The sequence below is a fragment of the Artibeus jamaicensis genome, unplaced genomic scaffold (genome assembly GCF_021234435.1).
Source record: "Artibeus jamaicensis isolate MK-2021 breed Jamaican fruit bat unplaced genomic scaffold, CSHL_Jam_final contig_327, whole genome shotgun sequence".
Lineage (NCBI taxonomy): Eukaryota > Metazoa > Chordata > Mammalia > Chiroptera > Phyllostomidae > Artibeus > Artibeus jamaicensis.
Genome location: NW_026521772.1, coordinates 3,460,476 through 3,481,316, shown reverse-complemented (window position 1 = coordinate 3,481,316; position 20,841 = coordinate 3,460,476). Strand labels below are relative to the sequence as shown.

General features: G+C 47.5%; 1 protein-coding gene across 2 annotated transcripts in view; it reads right to left on the bottom strand.

The window, feature by feature from the left end:
* Nucleotides 1-5,146: 5,146 nt before the first annotated feature.
* RALGPS2 (Ral GEF with PH domain and SH3 binding motif 2) overlaps nt 5,147-20,841 on the bottom strand; it is a 120,996-nt gene continuing 105,301 nt past the window's right edge. Inside the window, exons 15-20 of one of the 2 annotated variants that reach the window (XM_053663704.1) lie at nt 20,415-20,492; nt 18,498-18,603; nt 16,708-16,800; nt 11,288-11,393; nt 9,598-9,689; nt 5,147-6,274 (exon numbers count right to left, since the gene is read on the bottom strand). In XM_053663704.1, the coding sequence (XP_053519679.1) occupies nt 6,245-6,274; nt 9,598-9,689; nt 11,288-11,393; nt 16,708-16,800; nt 18,498-18,603; nt 20,415-20,492 (505 nt within the window). In that variant the 3' untranslated portion in view covers nt 5,147-6,244. The remainder of the gene's footprint in view (nt 6,275-9,597; nt 9,690-11,287; nt 11,394-16,707; nt 16,801-18,497; nt 18,604-20,414; nt 20,493-20,841) is intronic. The other variant, XM_053663705.1, reaches the window with a different exon arrangement.

Sequence of the window (20,841 nt, the reverse complement as noted above, 5' to 3'; positions counted from 1 at the left end):
TAATAATCAGTAACAACGACAGGTGTTCTTTCATAGGCAGCTCTTCTTCATGTTTTCCTCGACTTGTCAGTTTGCCTATAATTAATATAACAGGCTTATTTGGTTTAGAGATTTAAGATACTTTTCAGTTCAGATAGAGGGGCTGATCTCTGCAAAGACCCCCCCTTGTTCTATGGCAAACTCCGCCTTCATCCCTCACTCCACCCCCCACCCCCGACTCCAAGAGCAGCACTGGAAGGTTCCGGTGGGGGGCACGATTTTCCCAACGCGCTGCCTGCCGCACTCTGGCGTGGCCTCGCCAGGTACGCCCTCCCCTGCACACACAAACGAGGTGCTGATGGTTCCCAGCCTCTCTACAGCTGGGTTTGTCTGGCTGTCTACTTTCCACCAGTTTGACAGATGGAGTGTGAGCGCTCTCTCATGATTCCTCCGAGACCCCCGCTTGTCAGGAGGGCGCATCCTTGCCCTGGGAGAGAGAGCAGCAGCCGCAGCTGAACCAGACAGGAGCTGCTTCTTACCTGCCGTGTCTTCCTGTCGCCCCCTTCAGGAAGAGGGTTTACGTAAAAGCTAATGATAAATACGTATCCATGGTAATAAGTCATCACCCTGGCACAACCTGTATTTTTAAGTAGTTTATTTCAATAGAAATATTTCAGAAAACTGTACTTAAATTCATCTTAAGTTAGCGTATGCAAACACACGAAAGATCTCACACTCACATTTGCATATTAAACAGAAACAAAAAGTGGGAGAGGAACCGAGCCGCACGTCACTCTAGGAGGTCATAGTGCAACCGGTGCTTTGTCGAGGGCGCCCCAGGCCAACCGGGAGACAGGGTGAGATGGCTTGTGTTTTCCTGCAGCCTTGTCACTGGACACTCATCCGCCGCCCCCCCGGTGCTTGTGGCCCTCAGGCCACACTGGGAAGGTGTTCCCCACCCTCCCCACAGGCCCACACTCCGGGAGGCTGTGAGACAATGAACGTGTCAGTAATCCAAGTGTGGACGCTCTGGAGAGTGTGGTGACTTCTTAACGGCTGTTGTTCTTTCGGACCCAGTAAGTCCGTAATTCCTGGGCTATGGGGATAGTCTTAATAGGTGATACCTTCAGGGGAAACTTAGTATTTCTTAGCTGGTATTTAAAGCATGGCTGATATTTATGAAATCTTCTATTGAAAGTAAAAAACAAACAAATACCCCTTTAACTGTATATCCCTCCCTACTCCATAGTCCAAATGACCAGACTCAAAACTCAAATCCTGCCAATGACTAAGCCTCACGGACCAGCCAGCCCTTCACGCGGCTTTAAAGAACGTGTCTGCCCGCCTGCTCTGGACCAGGCGGGCCCTTCGTTGTTTCTGAAAACAGCATCTCGACTCACTTGAACCGACTCACTTGAACCGCAGACCTTGCAATAATCACAGAGAAGCAGAATGTTTCCAAGCCCTGCTGTTATAGGGAAAGGGAGTCTAGCCTCTTAACTTCCCTTTAATTTATACACTGGGGATGTTTTCACTTTCCTCCACAATGTCTCCATGTAAGCAATCACTGGCAGGGTAGGTGACTGTTTGTTCCGAGTCTTATTTAGACCTAAGAATGAACCAAACCAAAGCTCACTGCTGGCCAAAGGGACTCTCATAACGAACAAGACTTCAACAGCTTTCATGAAACCCAAACACACCTTTCTGACCTTATTATGCTCTATTTTGAGAGACTTATGAAAGGCCTTATAACTGTGTGCTCGAAACAAAACAAAACCCACAACACAAAATAAACTCAGTGTGATGGACGCTCTGCCCAGTTGTTCCTACGACTGCTCATCTGAAGGGCGATTTGTGGGTGATTTATTTTTAATCTCCTACCTGGAAGGAGAGGAGCAGGGAGGAGCTGACCTACAAAGACTCAAAGCCAAGGAGGACCACAACTGCTTGCAGGTGCCTGCACAGACTTTCTCAGAGGGCTCTGGGACAGAGCGAGCTGGTGGAGAGGGGCAGATGGCTCACACCCCTGAACAGAGGAGGACGAGGCGGAGGACGACTGTTGTCCTCGGTGCCCTAAGTGGCTTCGAGTGGGTAAGGCACCGACCAGAGCCCCCCCCCCACAACTTGAGGTACCCGTGTCCTGAAAATAACTCAGTGAGCTTACGAGTTTGCATGCACAGATCTCTTTCGCTAGAATCCTCTAAATAGAAAAAAAAAGTCACTTTAGACACAAGCCATTTTTCAGAAAACAAAAGCAAAAAGTACTGAAATCAGTTTGAAAAGGGTGACGTCACATGAAAAATAATGTTCATCAATGTAAGTAATAATGCTTGTATGTCAAAGCATAGAAAAAAACAGAATATCGCTCTGGCTGTAAAGTCTTCAAAGGAAAAAACACGAAAGAACAGAGTGGGAAGGTAAAGCAGACCCTAAGCACCCCCACGGCCGAGGAAGCAGGCGGACCTCACGGCTCACGCTCTCTGCACCGCTCACGCTCTGCACCACCTGCGCTGCTGTTCTGCCGCCACACCCTGGGCAAGCTCGTCTGCACTTCCAAACAGGGATCCGATGATTTCGAAGGCCTCTGAAGCAAAGGACTTCTTTTATTAAAGATTGTCTTCTGTTAACCAACACTGGTACGTAACCCCTTGTTTACACAGCGCTATAAGACCGGCCTGTAAAGGAATGTGCCTCAAACGAACAGGGAAAAAGTCAGCAGAGGACATATTCTCTAAAAACGTCAGTGGACTGAACCGACTATTATTGCTGACTTCTAGTTAGTACCAGGGCCTACAGTTTTGTTTTTGGTAGTCAAGGCCGATGGCTTACAGATTTAACCTGAAAAAAGAAAAGTCATTCGGCCAGCTCAAGTCATTTGGCCAGCTGCAGTCCAGTAACCCCGAGCGGTCACTAGATCAGGCTGCTCTCCGGGCCCCAGGGCCAAGGCCGGACAGAGGGTGCGCACCAGATGCCGTAAACACCACTTCCTTCAACAGCGGCGCTCCTCGGTCTCCCTTACAAGTCTTCCAGGGGGAGAGGAAAGCCACTCCCCAAAACTTCGCACCTCGTGTCAGGCGGCGGGACGGGCCGCCCAGGCGGCAGGGAACGGAGGTGCACGGAGGGCGGCAGCGCGGCAGTCTGCCTGCGGGCCTCCCGCACAGAGAAACGCCCGACACTGAAGCACGTGCCTGGGCACAGAACACACACGCACACCCCAACGGTCTGGAGCCCTTTCTGTGATGTTTACACAAACAGTATTTCCACAGTGAAGAAAATGAAACTGGAAGGCGTGTCTGATCAGTTCTCCTTCAATTCTCACATTTTGGAGGTCACAGTAAAACACAAACCAACAAACAAAAAACCCTCCACAACGATAAACACGGCCTGAACACAGAGGGGGCAGGAGACCGAAAACGGTGCTCCCGAGGGTCACGGTGTGGTCATTTTCACATGAAAAACAAGCCTCTGCATTCAAACTGCTGAGGGAGTGTCCCCGAGGTGTTCGGGCTGGTGGCGCTTTCTCTGCGACGCCTGGCCAGGGACACACCAGGCGCTGTGCCGCTCAAGGACTAGCTGACTTTATCGCTTCTCTGAGCTCTTCTTGGCTAGGAGAGAGACGAATGAACTTAATATTGATAAGGATTTCAAGCTTCTGAGTCACTAACTGACTAATGATAAAGGGCTGGCCTAATAAGAGGGGAAATAAATTCACCATCCTGCTAATAAACTACCTACATATTTAGCATCTTTTGGTGACTTGTTCTCTTCACTTGAATTAATATATCATCTGGTGAGTCAGAGGTAAAAAATTCACCTATACTGTTTTAACGCACTCCCGTTACTGGTTTCCATTTGCTTCGGATGCTAAGATAATCTTAACGAGCAGTGGCCAGTCTCTCGAGAGGACAAATCTGCAGACAGAAGACGGACAACGACCTCTCCGCAGGGTGTTAAAGCTGCAGTGTGGCCTCGGCACCCACTGTGAGCACTGTCCTCGGTCTGTGCAGGCAACCGCTCGTGTTCAGAGCCGAGCGCATCAAACATGCCCCCCGGTCTGGCTCCCACTTTGGCAAAACCGCGTGATGTTGGACTCCGACTTTCGGCGCTTGTCCCCACAGCTACGGCTGACCCACGAGGCATCTACTTTAGCTTATCCACGCCAAACAAGCAAAATAATAAGGAAAAGTCCACAGGGCTCTCAACCACAATATTTTTTAAAAGCATATACACTGTTAAAAATACTTGTTTCTAAAGAGAAATAAACAAATTAAGAAAATTAAAAAATGCAAACCCAAAATAAGATGTGCAAGGTCTACACAGTAATACTGGTGGCTCCGCCGAGGGCATCTCTCTGTGTCCCCGGCGCGGGCTAAGCTCGGGGGTCAGTCACTGAACGGTCACTCAGCACAGGCAACACTGCGCCCCCTCCAGCCCACGTCATTCCCCACAAAACCAGAAATAATGGCATTTCTAACTGTGCTGCATGAGAAAAATACTTAACTTGTAACATCCTTTCCAAAGAGGAATCTAAATTAAAAAAAAACCTCAGCACTCAGGTCTTCTACTTCCCTTGGATAGATTTGTAGCTAATTATTCTGTGGGCAATAGTTTCCACTTAAATTTCATGGATTCAAGAGTGAAATACTTATGACACAAGAGTGGAACTTACATTTGTATTTCCTAAGAGTCCAAACGTGAGAAATTTCACGGGAAGCCCAAAGCACTAGAGGCCACCTAGAAAATGTCAGTCAGAAAGAACGTCCCACTCTGGACCGGAGCTAAAACTTACGGCGACACTTCATGCATTTACAACATCCAACACACAGCCTTTGTTCAGATGCCATTTTTTGGTTAAAACTCTGAGGCTTCTCACCTCCAATCTTTGTTTTTTGTAACTGAACATTTACTTTGGATATCAAATGCATTATTGCATACAAGAGCCCTCACAAAACTTCTTGCTCAACTATTGACTAACGGTGGTTTTGTGGCAGTGACGGCAGGGGCAGGGGTGGTGGTGGTGGGTGGTGTGTGTGCGTGTGAGGTGTGAGGCCGTCAGGGAATCGTTTTGCAATAAAGGGAAATTGTTGAAGAAGGAGTGTTTTGATATTTTAAATTCCCAGAATCTCAGTCCTGTCTCTTTTAAAATTATTTTGTATGTCTATTAAGAAAAATACATACATATACATGTGGAACCTCTTTTAAACAAATGTGATCCTGAATCTCGTATCGAACAAAAACAATAAAAACACTGGCATTGTGCACAAAAAATGACGTAAAAGAAAATAGCAATTTATCACCTTGATGATAAAAATCACCTGTGACAGGTAGAGGAGATAATACAACTAAACTGAAAGATGTCACTGCTGTGAAACCTCAGGGATTCCATTCTCTACTGGGCAGATCTGTGGTCCAACAATGAATTCACATAGAAGGCTGAATGTAAAGCCGGTTAGAAATGGCCGTGTTTTCTGGAGCCCACTGGAAAAAAATGCCTGGCCTGCGAACACTCAGCCTTTGTACCTCCTGCAGGAAGCCATGCTCCCCACAGAGTACTCGATTTCAGAAGTTTAGTGTTTAAAAATATCTTCCCTCATCCAAAACCAAACAAGAACCCTCCCCAAGTCCCAGACAAAGTTCCAGCAACTCACACGACAGATGACATTTCTGGTCCCTGGGGTCTTGCTGTGGGGGCACAAGGGAGGCGGGGGGGGGGGGGGGCTGCTGCCAGCAGAGAGTCCCGCCCGCTGGAGGACCCCTGCACCTTGGTTCAAAACGAGCCCCTGATGTAGCCCATGGGTGGGGGGATGTTTTTCTTTTTTAAAGTATCTAAAAAAGGCGATTCCCCCCTCCCCCCCAATTAGTACCAGGTTAAAAGAAATGCAAATTAGATCCATTTAGATCCGGCAGATCGGAAAAGAAATGCGATTTATGCTCTATGCCAAGCACAGCACCGCCGGAAGATTCACACGCACTGTTTGGTGTCGCGCGGTGGCTTTCCTCTCACTCTTTAAGGCAGTGGTTTCCGCAGGTCGGTCCCGAGATCAGAGGCGTGGTCCATGGCAGTTTGTCTGCGAGTCCAGTCAGTCCTCTGGGAACGTCTCGCTTCATTCCCTGAAGTTAGTGCGGTTTGGGTGGCGAACCCCAGGGGCTGCGCCGGCAGCTCCGGACCCTCCCTGGCCCAGGACTGGTTCCCCGCCGGCGCTGGCCCCACAGGTCCCCGCTCTCACTGCGGGGCGACAGTTCACCTCTCTTCTTTCCGAGGCCCTTACTCAAAAGTCATCAAGTTTGTAGGAACCTATAAAAATATACGGTAAGCATTACAGAATGGTAACATTTCTTTTTATTAAAAAATTAAAAACTTCCCAATTACAACGGACACTGAAGAATGTATTAGTTTCGGCTGTACAATCTCATCCTTAGACATTTATACAACCTATGAAGTGCCCTGACCGGGGAGGCGCAGTGGGCTGGGCGTCATCTCACAGAAAGGTCGCCGGGTGGACCCCCAGCCAGGGCACGAGCCTGGGAGGCGGCCCGGTCCCCGGCTGGGAGCGTGTGAGAGGCAACGGATGGATGTCTCTCCCCCACCGACGTTGCTCTCCACCCCCACCTCCCCCCCTGCCCCTCTCGCTAAGTCCAGTCCCTGCCCGGCACCACACGCAGCTGCCGCACCATCGTGGACCACACTCTCCGTGACACTTCAGTGACCACCCACCTGTGCTGCTCACCCTTTTACCTTTGCACCCAGCACCTCCTCTTTGGCAACTATCATTCTGTCTTCTCTATCTATAAGTCTGCTTCTGTTTTGTCTATTTTTTAAATTCCACATATAAGTGAGATCAAATGGTGTTTGTCTTTTTTTGCTTAACTCATTTCACTCAGCGTCATACCCTGTAGGTCCATCCACACAAACTGAAAGCATTTAAAAGTCGTTTTTCGAAGTACTATTTCTTATCTTTCTTTGTCATTTTAAGTGAGCCGAAATACTAAAGTCTTTCTCACCTAAAGTATCTTTTTTTTTAAAAAAAAATTAAATTTGTTGGGTGACAATGGCTCACACACCTACAAGGTTTCGGGTGTACAATGCTACGTCATCTGCAGGGCGCACTGTGTTTGCCATCCCAAATCAAGCCTGTCGCCATATGTTTGACCCCTTTAAAATATCTTATTTTGCCCTGGCTGGTGTAGCTCAGTGGATTGAGCATGGGCCTGCAGCCCAAAGGATTGAGGTTCGATTCCCAGTCAGGGCACATGCCTGGGTTGCAGGCCAGTTCCCGGCAGGGGATGCATGAGAGGCAACCATACACTGATATTTCTCTCCCTCTCTCCTTCCCTTCGCCTCTAAAAATAAATAAGTAAAATCTTAAATTAAAATATCTTATCTTTTGGTCTTTTTTCCATTACCATTTATCCTCCTTATACCCTCTTCCACCCGCCTCCCGTGATCACAAAGTATCTTTTCAAAGAAGGGATGTTAACAGAAGGTACTGTAACCATTGGTGGGTGTGGAGTAAACACTCCCGTTCTGGTGAGCTGCGGGCGGACAGAGAAGCGGTGAGGGCGGTGCTTTCCCGTCTGACACAAGGGCCCAGCAGAGGGTCACCGAGCGAGCGAATGAGTGCAGCCCTCAGCAGGGTGAGATTTCAGACAAACGAGCCTGTCACCCTTTATTTCCTCACTTGTAAGCACCTGAATTCCCACATGCAAAATTTCAAATCCAGAAGAGATAACTGTACAATGAACATGACTAAGAGTCGTGAAATCATGACAGTAAGTGTGAAAGAATGAAGCTCGTGGTTAGACGACCAGGTCGCGTACTGCACGACTCAGAAAAACCAACAGGCCGCACACCACACGCCGCCCCCAGACGGCGTTGAACGTTTCTCTCCCTTCCCTCCTCTCTCCGAAATTAAACGTATCCTCAGGCAAGGATTAAAAAAAAACAGGTCTCACTCTTTAGCAATGTTTTTTTGAAAACCTAAGACACTAAAAACAACGACCCCCTACATGTGTTTCTGAATGAAAAATTATCTGATGATATAATCACAACAATTATAGATCAAATACAACGAACGCAAATGCGCAAACGCTTCAGTTACACTCTCGGGCCTGGTTATGAGAAACCCGTGTGACAGTAAAAGTTTTCGTTTCCGCAAAGGTGCCTGAACGTGGCCGAAGATGTTACACGAGTCGACTGGAGTCTCCTGCTAAGTACTCAAACCTCCTGGCCTCCATTTATAAACCCGGTACTACTCTGGTTCTTGCAAGTACGGAAACACACCATCACGCACCGCTCACACACATCTGGCCGACTCTCTCAGCAAGCAGGCCCACACTGTCTAGGTTAACCTTGAGATCTGAGATTAAAACGATGACGCCAAATACTTCCAGCTGCATTTAGAGAAAACGTACAGGATGAAGTGGAGTCCTAAAAAAATTAGTCCGGGCAAGAGGAGGCCTGTGTCTTTCACTCTGTCCCAGGCACTGACTAGACAAGGGCAAGAGGGTAATTCTGCTCCACAGCCTTTTGCGTCCTTAATGGCGGCACCAAATGATGCTGTTAGTCTTTCACGTGCATTGTGAATGAGAACTGGTAACAAGCACGGTCCACTCCAGCAACACTTGGCTGGTGTCTCAGGTCCACTTTGTACCTGTCTGACCTGGTACTGGTCACTCAGCACCTTTGAGCCTTGGAGTCTTCCTATATCACAAAAAGGTCCTGATTTCGCAGGGCGGAGAAGACTTTTATAGGCTTTATAGACGTACACAGCAAATTATGTTATTCCAAATTAGCTACTCATAGCACCGTATTTCAGTATCTTAAGCCAACGATTCTTAAATATATTCAACTGAAAACTGGTCTAAAAAGGTGTACGAAAATACCCCTAACTGTAGTTATGTTTATGTCTGTTCAACCAATCGTGGCTCAACTTTAAATCTTCAGCAGGGCCTGGGGATAAGGACACTGTGGACACATTCTCCTTGGCAGCTGAAAGCCTTTTTCCAGTAAAAGAGAAACAAATCCATGTGGTTTTGGGCTTCGCTGCAGCCGCAGAAACGCATATCAGGTCGTCAGCAGGACAAATAAAGATGAATCAGAATAACCTTTACCGACTGGATGCCCCCCCCCCCCCCCGACTTCCTTTACCCACCCTGAACTACATCCCTTGCGCTCACTCTACCAGGGCGGGGGAACGTCTTCTCATTTCGAACTCCTTAAGCTCACTGCAACTTCCGGGTCGCTGCAGTCCCTGTCCCCTCTGCCGGAACTCCGCTCCCCCAACTCTCATGTGGCCATTCCTCCACGTCAATGCCACCCCCCTAGGGAGACCCTTGCTGCTCCCTCCTATTTATCTAACATTGCCGCTACTCCCACCACTCGGTATCACATGATTCTATTTTGTTTTCGTGTCTAGTTTTCACTAGTTGGATTGTTCTTGTTTGTTCATTTGTTTATTGACCACCTCCCTAAAACGCAGACTTCATGTCTTGCTAAATACTGTCAACAAGAATAAAAACAAAGCTGCTCCCCCACTCCATTCAGAAAGCCAGCCTACCCCCCTCCTTGGAGCTCCTTGCAAACTTGTGCCCATGTTGAGGGCTACGCGAGGCGCTCACCTGTTGTCTGTTGCTTTGGCAGGCCGCGCTCAGGTGCTTAAACCACAGCATCGCATTCATCCTGTTGCCGGCCTGAAACTTGTATGAGTTTCCTGGAATTACCAAAAACAAGGGGGGAATAATAAAAACATAAGGACTTGCACATATAACAATTCTGCCAGCTACCACGGAGCAAAATAAAACAAGACCCGAGTTCTTAGTTTCAGAGTTCTTGTTCTCTGACGCCGAGTTTCTAATGCAAAGAGCTCTCCCCTACCTTCCCATGACGCCCCTTACACAGAAAGCCGCTGCTTTGCCGTCTGTGAATCGGGAGAGAAGTGATTTTGCCTCCCTAAGTGTTGTTCAGAGTAAAGCATATCTCAATAAAACTGTTAGGCTTCTCTGGATTTGTATGTGTAGGGCATTAATGGTGTTTTTACTTAAAACACCAGAGTACCCCGAAAGCGGTCTATCTGTTTGATATGAGACCCACCCATTCGGGACACGCAGAGGTCGAGACAGAATCGTGCAGTCCACGGAAGGCGACACAGGGTTGCCGCTGCGCGCCGCTGGGAGTGAAGATTCTGGGCGGGGAGCCGCTCCCTGGCAGCTGGCAGTTGTTGGGAGGGAAGAGCAGCGGGCGTGTGAGCAGCGGGCGTGTGAGCGTCTGCTCTTTCTTCTTTGTCAAGACCAGTTTGTTTTATTTTTATTAAACTTACCGGGGTGATATGGGTCAGTAACAGGTTTCAGGCGTGCATTTCTACGACACGTGATCTGCACACTGCGCTGTGTGCCCACCGCCCAGAGCCAACCACCTCCGTCACCCTGTATCAGGCCCTTTCTAACCCCCACCTCTGCCACCCCCTTCCCTCTGGCAACCACCGCATGGCTGCCTGTGCCCACAGGTCTGTTTGAGACCCCCAGGAGTGAAATCACGTGGTTCTTGGCTTTATCTGACGGACTTATTTCACGTAGCACAGCATCTTTGAGGTCCACCCATGCTGTAGCAAACGGCAGGGTTCTGAGACTCAGGGCTGAGCAGTGTGTGCCGCCCCTTCCCCCCCAACCCTCCACGGGGGGCTCTGTTCTGACGAGCTCCTGAGGTCTCGACACGCACGAGCGGGGTGGGAGGCTTATGGGGTGCGACACAGCCAGCCTCCAACCCCTTATGTCCACTTCAAGGACACGCAAGGTCAACAGCCAATAATTTTATTCACAAATGTCTCTCTATGTTGTAAACAACGTATTATAATTAAAATTATACTTCTTTGGAAAGTACTTTGAGCCAAATAAGCAATTAATTTGATAAAAAGTAATGGAATAGACACAATGTGCAGGAAAACCTCTGCCACACTCACAATCTAAAAGCAACAATTTAATTCACAGGATAGATGAAGGGCACTGTGTATATGGAACCCCTCCCTCCCTCCCTGGCTATCAGCTCTCTAGGGATTAATTAGACTTTTAATTTCAAGCTTATGCCCCTGCAGCGAAGAAAGTCAGCTTATTTAAATAAGTAATCAATCAATATTAATTGATAACTAAAAATACTGGTATCATTCCTACACATTGTGTGATGGAACTACTTCCCAAGAGACAGACCTGCGCCGAGCTTCCCCAGTGGAGTAGCCACCCGGTTGAAACTAGGCTCCCGGTCCCTGAAAGGTGCACAGGCGCAGCCCCTCAATCCCCGGTTGTTCTGATGACTCACCTTTCTCAGAGTCAGTGAGCAAGAAGAGATCGGGGTGCTCTGGGTCGTCCGCCATCATCACCATGCACCCCACCACGGACACGTTCTTATTCGAGGTGGATTTGAACTGAGAGGTAAAGAGACGGCTAACGGTTATCCTGACGGCCAGTCCTGAGCAGACTCTGAGTGTCGGGGAGCACGCGCTCAGTCCCTCCCGGGGAGAGGGGAGACCTGTGCCTTCACGCCGCTCAGCTGTGCCCACGGCCTCTTACTGCTAACTCCCGCCGGGCTCGCCCTCTGGAGATGGTCCCTGCTTTCCAGACCTTTCCCAGCTTCAGCTCCTCATCAACACCCAAGTGTCTTCGTGCCCCTTGTCAGGAGCACGATCTGCCGGTGGACTGGTAAACTCATCTACGTCGTCCTGTCTGCTCCCACGCCCCCCTCCCACTCCTTTCTCACAGCAAACACGGCTGCGTTTCAACTGAGGCTTCCTCCCCAGATTTACCGAGATGTAACCGAGGTATTGTTACACTGGATAAGCTGGAGACGCACAGTGCAACAGGGGTGTCTCTTACACCCGCCGATTTCATAAACTATCAGCGCTACCACACAACTCTTAGAAATACAGTCTTGTATTTCTAAAAAAAAAAGATGTCTTAGCATCTGTTACTTTTCTAGTTTTTTTTTTAATTACATTTTAGTAATGAGAAAGAGCTGTTATAAAAGAACAAAAAAAATTAGGTTGCTTTCACTCATGAACAGAATGAAAACATTAAATAAAATACTGGCCAAGAGAACCCAGCCGTGTGTGAAAAGCTGACACAGGACCACCTAACTGGCCCCCTCGCCAGAATGTGAGGCTGGGTTAGGGGTTAGAAGTCAGTTACAGCAGCCGACTGGGTTCATTTCGAGAAAGTGAGGTTAGTTCACCTTTAGAAAAATTACTGTAAATCACCACATATTAACAGATTAAGGGAGAAAAACATCAACTCAGCTGAGGTAAAAGAAAAGTATTTGCTGAAATATATAAATGCATACTTGTGATAGACTAGGAATAGAAGGAAACTTTCTAATTCAACAGGAATACCTATCAAACAAACTAACAACAACAAAATACACAAAAACCACACCAAAACGAAGCAGGACTGCTGCCCCCCCCAAAAAACCCCCCCTCAAAACCAAAACCCTGCAACACATACACTGAAGGGTAAAATGCTAAAAACATTTCAAAATCAGGATTCAGATAAGGACTCCTGCCACTGTGACCCAGTCGACTCAGTAAGAAAACAAAACAGATAAAAGGGTGAGGAAGAAATTGCCACTGCTCACAGGTAACATTACCTACACGGAAAATGTATCCAACTCTACCAACCTAATGAGAAATACTAGCAAGGATGCCTGGAAAAGATCAACGTGGAAGTCAACTGTGACTCTATACATGAGGAATACAGAAGTTACTTGTAAGAAAGTTATCTAGGAAGACATGTAAGGGAGAATACACCAGAAAGTGTAACTGTTAAAGGACACTGAAGAAGACCTAAAATCAATGGAGAAATATCATGAGACCAAGAGAAGGCTCTCTATTATAAAGATTTCAATTATCCCTACACTGACCTATAGACTCAGTGTCACTTCAAGAAAAATTCCAGTGGGGTTTTATGGGGAACTTGAGAGGCTGAATCTATAATTTTCACACTGGAGTGCGGGTGGCAATGCAGGTGGAGCACACCGGGAACTGGGGGGACCCCGGGCAGTGACCACGACCCAGCAGGGCGTGGCGCTGCAGAACCACCCCGAGCTGGTCGAGGGCGTGGGAAAGCCGAGGCAGAGTGGGAGGTGTGCCAGCAGGTCTGGCAGAAGAGGGTGAGAAGCAGGGGCTGCAGAGTGAGGTGAGGCTGCGGAGAAACCGGCATGCAAGACTGCCTCTCAAATGAGGTGATCAGACCCTCGTGGAGACAGAGGCCGCTTCTCTTAAAGTCTCAGAGCCCACAGACTCACCCGGCTCACTGTCCTGAAAGGACAAGCTGTGAACCTGACCAAGGCCACGGCTGCAGAGCAGTGGAGGCAAGGACAGCCGAGGGGCCCGCAGCGGCGGGGTGAGGGGGGACTGGCTGTCTGTCTCCACTGCTCCCACCAGCAGCTGGGTCCACAGCAAACCTGTCTTCAAAGCTTTGCTCATGGCAGCAGCTGCCTTCTCTCACTGTCTGGGGTGTCAGGAGGGGGCAGCCAACCCCTCTTGCCCCTGGGTGGCAAGAAAAGCCCAGGGGGTCCTAGCCAGGTGCTCACATAGGCAGTGGGAAGGGCAGGTTCTGGGTCAGCTCTGCTCGGGACCTGCCTGAGGCCCCCAGACCTCCCTGGGCTGCAGAAAAGGCCCTGCTTCCAGTCTCAGCCTCATGGGAGCCCCTCTGGTCCCTGGGCCAGCAGGGGAGCAGGCCAGGCGGGCGGGCAGGGGCTGGGGCCCTCCTTCCCCTCAGAGCTCGGCCTAGTGGGCTGTGACTCTCAACAAAGGTTGTCTTTTTATAAAGATTAAAATAAAAATAAAAATAAAATTTATGGGTGAGAGCAAAAAACAAGAAGTAGCTGAGAATGCCTACCACAAAACTACTAATCTAAACTTCTGCCAACTGTGGTGATGGTCCGTCTCCCTACATGACGGCCGAGGTTGTATCATCACCTTAAACGATTTTTGCCTGATAGCAAAAAAGAAGCATCTTCTTTCATCTGCATTTGTGGTAACCAGTGAGCGTGATCATCTTTTCCTGTTAGTAGTTACTTATATTTCATCTTCTCTATATCTCCCTTTTCCATTTCCCTATTGTTTTATTCCTGCTGAGTAGTGGAAGGTCTGTGTATTATAGATTTCTTTTTCAGGTGTAGTCTTGGTTTTTAAAATTGAACTGATCAAACAATACACATTTCATTCATTACCATGTAGTGATAGGTTCAAGTATATCCACACTTTTTTACAATAATTACACATACGCTTCCACTAAGAATATTTTTACATGAATGTTTTCATTTTAGAGCATTCCAAAATACAGACATAACAAAATAATAGTCCCTCTTCTCTTGCCCTAGTTACTCTACCTTCCCAAGCCCACTTTGCTCCTCAGAGGCAAAAAGCCAAACACACACACACACACACACACACACACACACACGTACTTTAGAGAGTAAAAACACGTAAGTGTGTAGGGTTCCAGATTTCCTTCTGCATTTATGCAAATATAAACAAGAATAAACAAGAACATCTTCACTAGCGATTTTTCTCCTACAGCTCTGAATTTGGAAGAGGTTGGAACTGCAGAGAAGCTGAAGAAAACGCTGTGATAATTACCCGTATGTCTCCGTTCTGCATTTGCTTGACCTCTCTGAACATTCCGATGCAAGTCGCGGACACTGTGACACTGTGGCACTGAACCCTAACTATCTCCTAGGAACATAATCCCACACAACCACCAAGTATCATATCGAAGGAATCCAACGATACAACCATATAAAGTCCATATTAAAATTTCTTCAACTGTCTAAATTATGACCTCTGTAGTTTTTAAAAAATTACCTCCAGGACTCTACCGCGGCACATGCATCGCATTTAGCTGTCAAGGCTCATTAGTCTTTTACTCTAAAAAGCTCTTCCTTGCAGATTCCTGTCTTCAGAATGCAAGCCAGCCATCCTGCACAATGTCCCACGATCCGGTTTCACTGTTGCCGTGCAATTAGATTCAGCTTAGATTTTTGGCAGGAACACTGCACAGGTGGTGTTGTGGCGACACAGCAGACTTTAACCCTTCACCGCTGCTAACACGGAGCTGACCTGTCCTTTCAACCTGCACCTAAATGTGTGTCCTTCGCCACCTGCGCTTGGCATCGCTTCTGCCCTCACATGGGAACGTGGCCCTGGCTCTGCACTGTCTGCCTGGCTCTCGTAGCCCCTTCCTGAATCCAACAGTTTCTACTGGGAGGGTGAGGAAGACAGGGCCTTCCTTGGGAGCTCGATTTAGTCCCCTCACAACTTACTCTGCTCTAATTTCTAGTATTTCATGAACGTCATCTAGCAGGAACCTCATATCATTAAAAACCAAAACTACCATAATGTTATTAGTAAGCAGCAACACCAAACACAAAAAGATATTTAACATTTGCAGTAGATGACAAGTACAGTTATCAGTTCCCTAATTTGGCTTCTTTATAACCAAAGTTAGAAAAAAATTTAAAAAGTTAATTTAGCTACTTCTTCACAGTCGGTGAAACCCAGCCACGGATCCCAAAGTGTCTGTGCGTCGAGTTAACTGTATCAACTCTCCCGGCTTGAGCTCAGCAACACTAACCCGAGGCAGTTACTCTGCATAGTGCTTTAGTGAAACTAACGTATATAATTTTGTTGGTATGCAGGGACTTTGGTCAATTTGACCGGCAGTTTCAGAAAACAGTCCTCTCCCTGGGTGTGAGGACTCCATCTCAACGACAGTAACGGGGAACCAAACAGCCAGGGCTCCAGGACTCTGACTGATTCTGTTCGGGTGCAGTGAAAAGGAGGAGGAAATGGGTTGTATAGGGAAACACAGGGTGAACTGAAGAAAAGCAAGACCGTGATTAACATGGCATCCTTCTGACGCTTTCCACATTCATTCAAACCAAAAATATCCTCTTCTCTACCTCTGCTCTGACTAAAGGGCCGACTGTGAGGATAAAGAACTAGGTAGTGTTATTTGCGTGAACTCAGAAGTAGTAAAAAGACTCTTTGTTTCAGTGGCTTACCTTTCCTCGGAATGATGGACCACTTTGTCTCCCCAGAAAATACATGATTTAGAAATAGAATTCCCCTCAAAGAGAGGAATGAAACGTGGATAATTATCCTTCCTTTCGAGGATATATCACTGGCATATAGAAACAAAACAGCATGCAAAAAAGATTCACAGAAAGATTCTAACATTTGGAGATATGAGCATTAAGGCTTCTTTTATGTAACACAAAGCCCAAGAAAGTGGAACGCGGTAACCACGGTAACTACTATTCCTTCTCACTGCTGGGAGAAATCACTCAATTGGACTGAGGTGGAAAGTTCTTTAGATGATGCCTGCAGTTTCTCACACGAGAACCGAGACTCCAAGGCGAAAGTCCGCAACCATTTTCCGACCGAGACACCCTGCTCGGAAGGCTCTGATGCCAAGACCGGCTTTTGTAATGTGCAGTTTGGACGTTTGCAAAGGAAAAAACTAGAGTTTGAAAAAGAAACTTCAAAATATGGAAATTATTTCAAGGCTTTCCTTGGAATGGTCTTACAAAATAAAAATAATTCCATTACAATCCAAGAGGAAGCGGGATCAGGCTTCTGGACTAGAACACGGAACGGAAACCTCGTGTCGGCGTTCCGCCGGGGCTGCAGCCTGCTCCGCCACGAGGGGGCCGCGCCAGCCGTTTGGGGGAGGCGCACTCACGTGTTTTCTCTCTGTGGCCTTGAGCGACTTGGCAGCATAGTAAAAGAGCTGCGTCCCACACAAAGCTGCCCAGTACTTCGTCCAAGACGCCACCTGAAGGGACAAACAGGTGACACATGGTGAAGGCGTGGCCGGCTGGGTGCCCTTCCTCCTCCGAGCCAGTGCCCTGCTCCCCCCGCCGTCCCAGCCCGGCCTTAACCTCAGTTGTCTCACTACGAAACCTGCACCTCGAACATCCCCATCACTTCCACTCAACATGCCCGACTAGCACTTTCGTTCGGATGGTTACCGATTCCATCGAAAGTCGCATCAGCTTTAATATCATCCAGTATCACCACGGCCTCCCCACCCCCGTCTGCTGCACAGCTCAGCACTGTGCCGGTTCCCCTTGCAAACACTTTGAGCTCACTGCCCGCTCTCCTGAGAAACCCCAACCCTGGTCACTCCCACCGTCTCCTCTTCCCAGCTAGTCTACTGCACTGGGCCCACACGTCCGGCACTGTCTGCCCACGAAGGACTCCCAAACCTCCATCTCGCCACCACCTCGCTGCGGGACTTCTCAACTGTACTTCTTAAAGAGCCCACCTGACGGCTCCACTTACAGGTCTAATGAGTTTATCAAGCTGAACCTGGCCAAGACTTACCTGCCCCTTCTCAAAAGACAAGAACAAAAACCCATCACCAGCGCCAAATTTCCCCCCTTTCAATAAATGTCCCTGACACTCACCCAGCTCGGTCCCCAACCCAGAAGTGATCGTCACGCCCACTCTTCCCCACATCATACCTCACGCAGGGTCAAGTGGCCCCCTGACATCCCCGCCCTCCACCTGCTTCACCTGCACGGCCCATCTGATCCCCTGAACGCGCGATCTCGGCACTAACTCACCTCCCGCGTTCCCATCTCGGCTCCGGGGCCTTGCCCTCGCTATGGTGACAAACTCCCTTCACACGGCACCCCCACCCCTGGTCGCGCTCCCCCATTTTAAGGGCTCGCTCTCCACCCTGGACCGCCACCTCCGCCAGGCAGGCACCTGTCAGGTGTGCTGAGGCCTCGGCGGGTGGGCTGTACCCAGTTCACTAGCCCGTCTCTGCAGCTGTTTGGTTGTAAGTTAGCAGCAAAATTCAGGTCGCTTAGATGTAAATGAGTTTTATAAGAGGCCTTCAAATCTTCAAAAACTTTTAAGTGTGGATATACATCAAGGTTTTATTCCAAACTAGCTTTAATGTTATTTGAGGGGAAAAAAAGGGGGCTTTCTTCAGCTGTCAAACTACTGTGCTTTCGTTGGGGAAAAACAACTTTTGTCTCACATGGGAACGGCTCTGTTCCACCGAACTTTTTTAAAACATAGCCGTGGTGGTGAGGACGTTCGTGACCTGGGTTCTCTTTCACGCGGGGAAACAAAACGGCATCACCGAGTCCAACAACGGAGGCCTGGCAGGCAAAATGGGTCGGATTCCACTTTAGGTTCCTCACTTTCTAGCCTCTCTTTTTCCTAAACTTACTACTGAAACGCTTCCTAACACTATGTACTCCAACGTTCTCTGAGGAACGACAGTTCTGAACGACACTGGGGGGCAAAGGGGAGCACAGGGCACCTTCATCTAAGCGCCCTACGTGTGTGACTTCACCAAAACCTAAGCTGAGAAACAGGGCCAGGCAAATGAGTGTCCTCAATGACTTCAAAGGTGTGTGCTGTGCACCTGGTGCCGCCTCAGCTGTCGTCATACTTTGGGGGTCCCACACATTTACATATTGTCAGAAGTGTTCACACAGAATGGTAAAATCTTACTTTAGGCTTTCTGCCTTCCTTTAACAGCGTTTTTCTCTTGAGAACACCTTGAATAGTAACAGCTCCTGGATACAAATGGACCGCCAAGTCTTCCGATTCTGCAGAGCTGTCGCAACGAAATGAAGAAAAAGACCAGGTAAGAGCTTCTGTGTACAGTAGTTATCATAGGCATGTGAATGAAATTTAATTCCTCTTTATTTTAAAACTTTGTTACTTTATGCAGAACGAGAAGACACGGACAATTATAAAGGTTCATTGATCTGAAACTTAGAAGCTGTTACAGAAGTTATTCAAGTCCGCAGATGGTTAAAACCACACACTTTATTACATATTTGAACATGTATAATTCAGTAAAAATAGGGTAATTTACTTTATTAAAGAGTACATGAAAGATTTAAGACTTTTCTTCTTCTTAACATGCCACATTGCATCATTGGTGCAAACATTTTTCCCCGTGGGAAACTTTAAGTCCTTGGAGGGAAGATGAGGATTCTATTTGTTAAAAGTATTTAAGCCTATAAAACTCGGAGTAAAGATAATAAAAGTTCAAAAAGGAAAAAGGAAAAAAGTTCAAAAGGAAAAAAACCCCCACAGTTTAATTCTGCAATAGGTGACAGAAGTAAAAAAGCAGTAAAAACATGAACAAAACTGACTTTCTGTGATCAATTTTAATGACACACGTTATCAATGTGTAAGTTTTTGATCATACATACAGCCTAACGCCAAACCGCAAGATTTCCTTTCCAGATAGCTTAAGAAAAACCATCACAAAATTACCAACATTTAAATATCTTTCCCCAATTGATTTAAGGCCCTATATTTGAAACACGAGTAATTTCTACATGGATCAACGAAAACACGCCCATTAATAAAAACCTGTCCTCCTCTGCTGATCTGAGTCAAGCTGCAGAATTGCTACGCCAGCGAACAAAACCCGACGCTCGCTAATTTATCCCTTTACGGGTTATTTAGGTGTCTTCAAAGTGACTTAAAGGCCTGGAAGCCATCAGAAAGTTCAGGCTGGAGCTGTTTACGTTTGGGGTGCAGACGAAGGAGAGTGGACGCCACCGACACACATCACGTGCACTGCCGACGGGCTGTTTCGTGGTGTTAGGAACCGACTGATACCCCCTAACACCAACCTCCGGCCCCCAAATCAGGCTGTATCACCCCATCCCTTCTGCAGCTAATCCAGTGTAGAAAGAGGACTCAGTGTACCCAGACAAATGAGTCAGCGAGTATGCATTTAAACATACAAGTTTAATTTGATAAAATTAGACTATTCTACATTCAGAACCTGCAGTTTATCAAAAAGTTCTTTCAAATGGCAAATCTAACGTATGCTTATTAGCACAGTAAATTCTTGGATGGAGGCCTCCGAGTAAGGCTGGAAGTGGATTTTTGTACTGCTCATCGAGTAACTTAGCAGCATTAGAAAGACCTGTGCAGTTAAAAAGCTAACAGCTTGGACCCTGGCTGGTGTGGCTCAGTTGGCTGGAGCACTGTCCCATAACCAAAGGGTTGTGGGTTCAATTCCTGGTCAGGGCACATGCCTTGGTTACGGGTTTGATGCCTGGTCTGGGCGTGAGTGGCATCCAGGTGCATATAGAACCAATCGATGCTTCTCTCTCTCTCTCCTTTCCTCACCCCCTTCCTCACTCTCTAAACACAATGAAAAACTGACTTGGACTTATTTGAGAAATGGGACATAAAGAGGAGAGTTGTAGCAATCAGCTCTGTGGATCAGAAAGAACAGTTCAAAATTATGTCTAGATTAAATCTTGGGAGAATTTCCCAGGCCTTGTCTTTAAACCAATTAGTGGAGAAAGAAGAGAAATTCTGTGAGACCACACCCAGGTAAGCCAATCACCAGCACCAGAGGGGGGTTCGTGGCCCCCGAAGGTGGGGGACGTGTACCTGCTGGCCTTCACGTGGCCTCGACAGCCACTTCGTGCCCCGCGAGTCGTCGGGCCGAGAGAATGGTACGGTCTGTTCCTGTTGGAGTCCATTATAAATTGTATCCATTACACACACTTTAACTCACACAACCATCCACACCTAGAACAGTATAATGACTTCTGCGTGTAACAGCTTTCTACATCTTACAAAAGGTTAGCATGTCGCCGGTTCTGTTTTTTTTAAAAAGCATGCAGCATGGATTTCAAAAAAGTTGTTTCTTTTACTACTGACATTACTTATAAGTGCCTGGTACATATCATACATTTATATAAATGTTCACTTTCACACATCTGCTGAAATACTTATAGAGGAGTTTACAACCAGATACTATCAAAACCTGAAAACTACTTCGAAAACCTTTTTTTCCCCCACCCCAGTTCTTGGA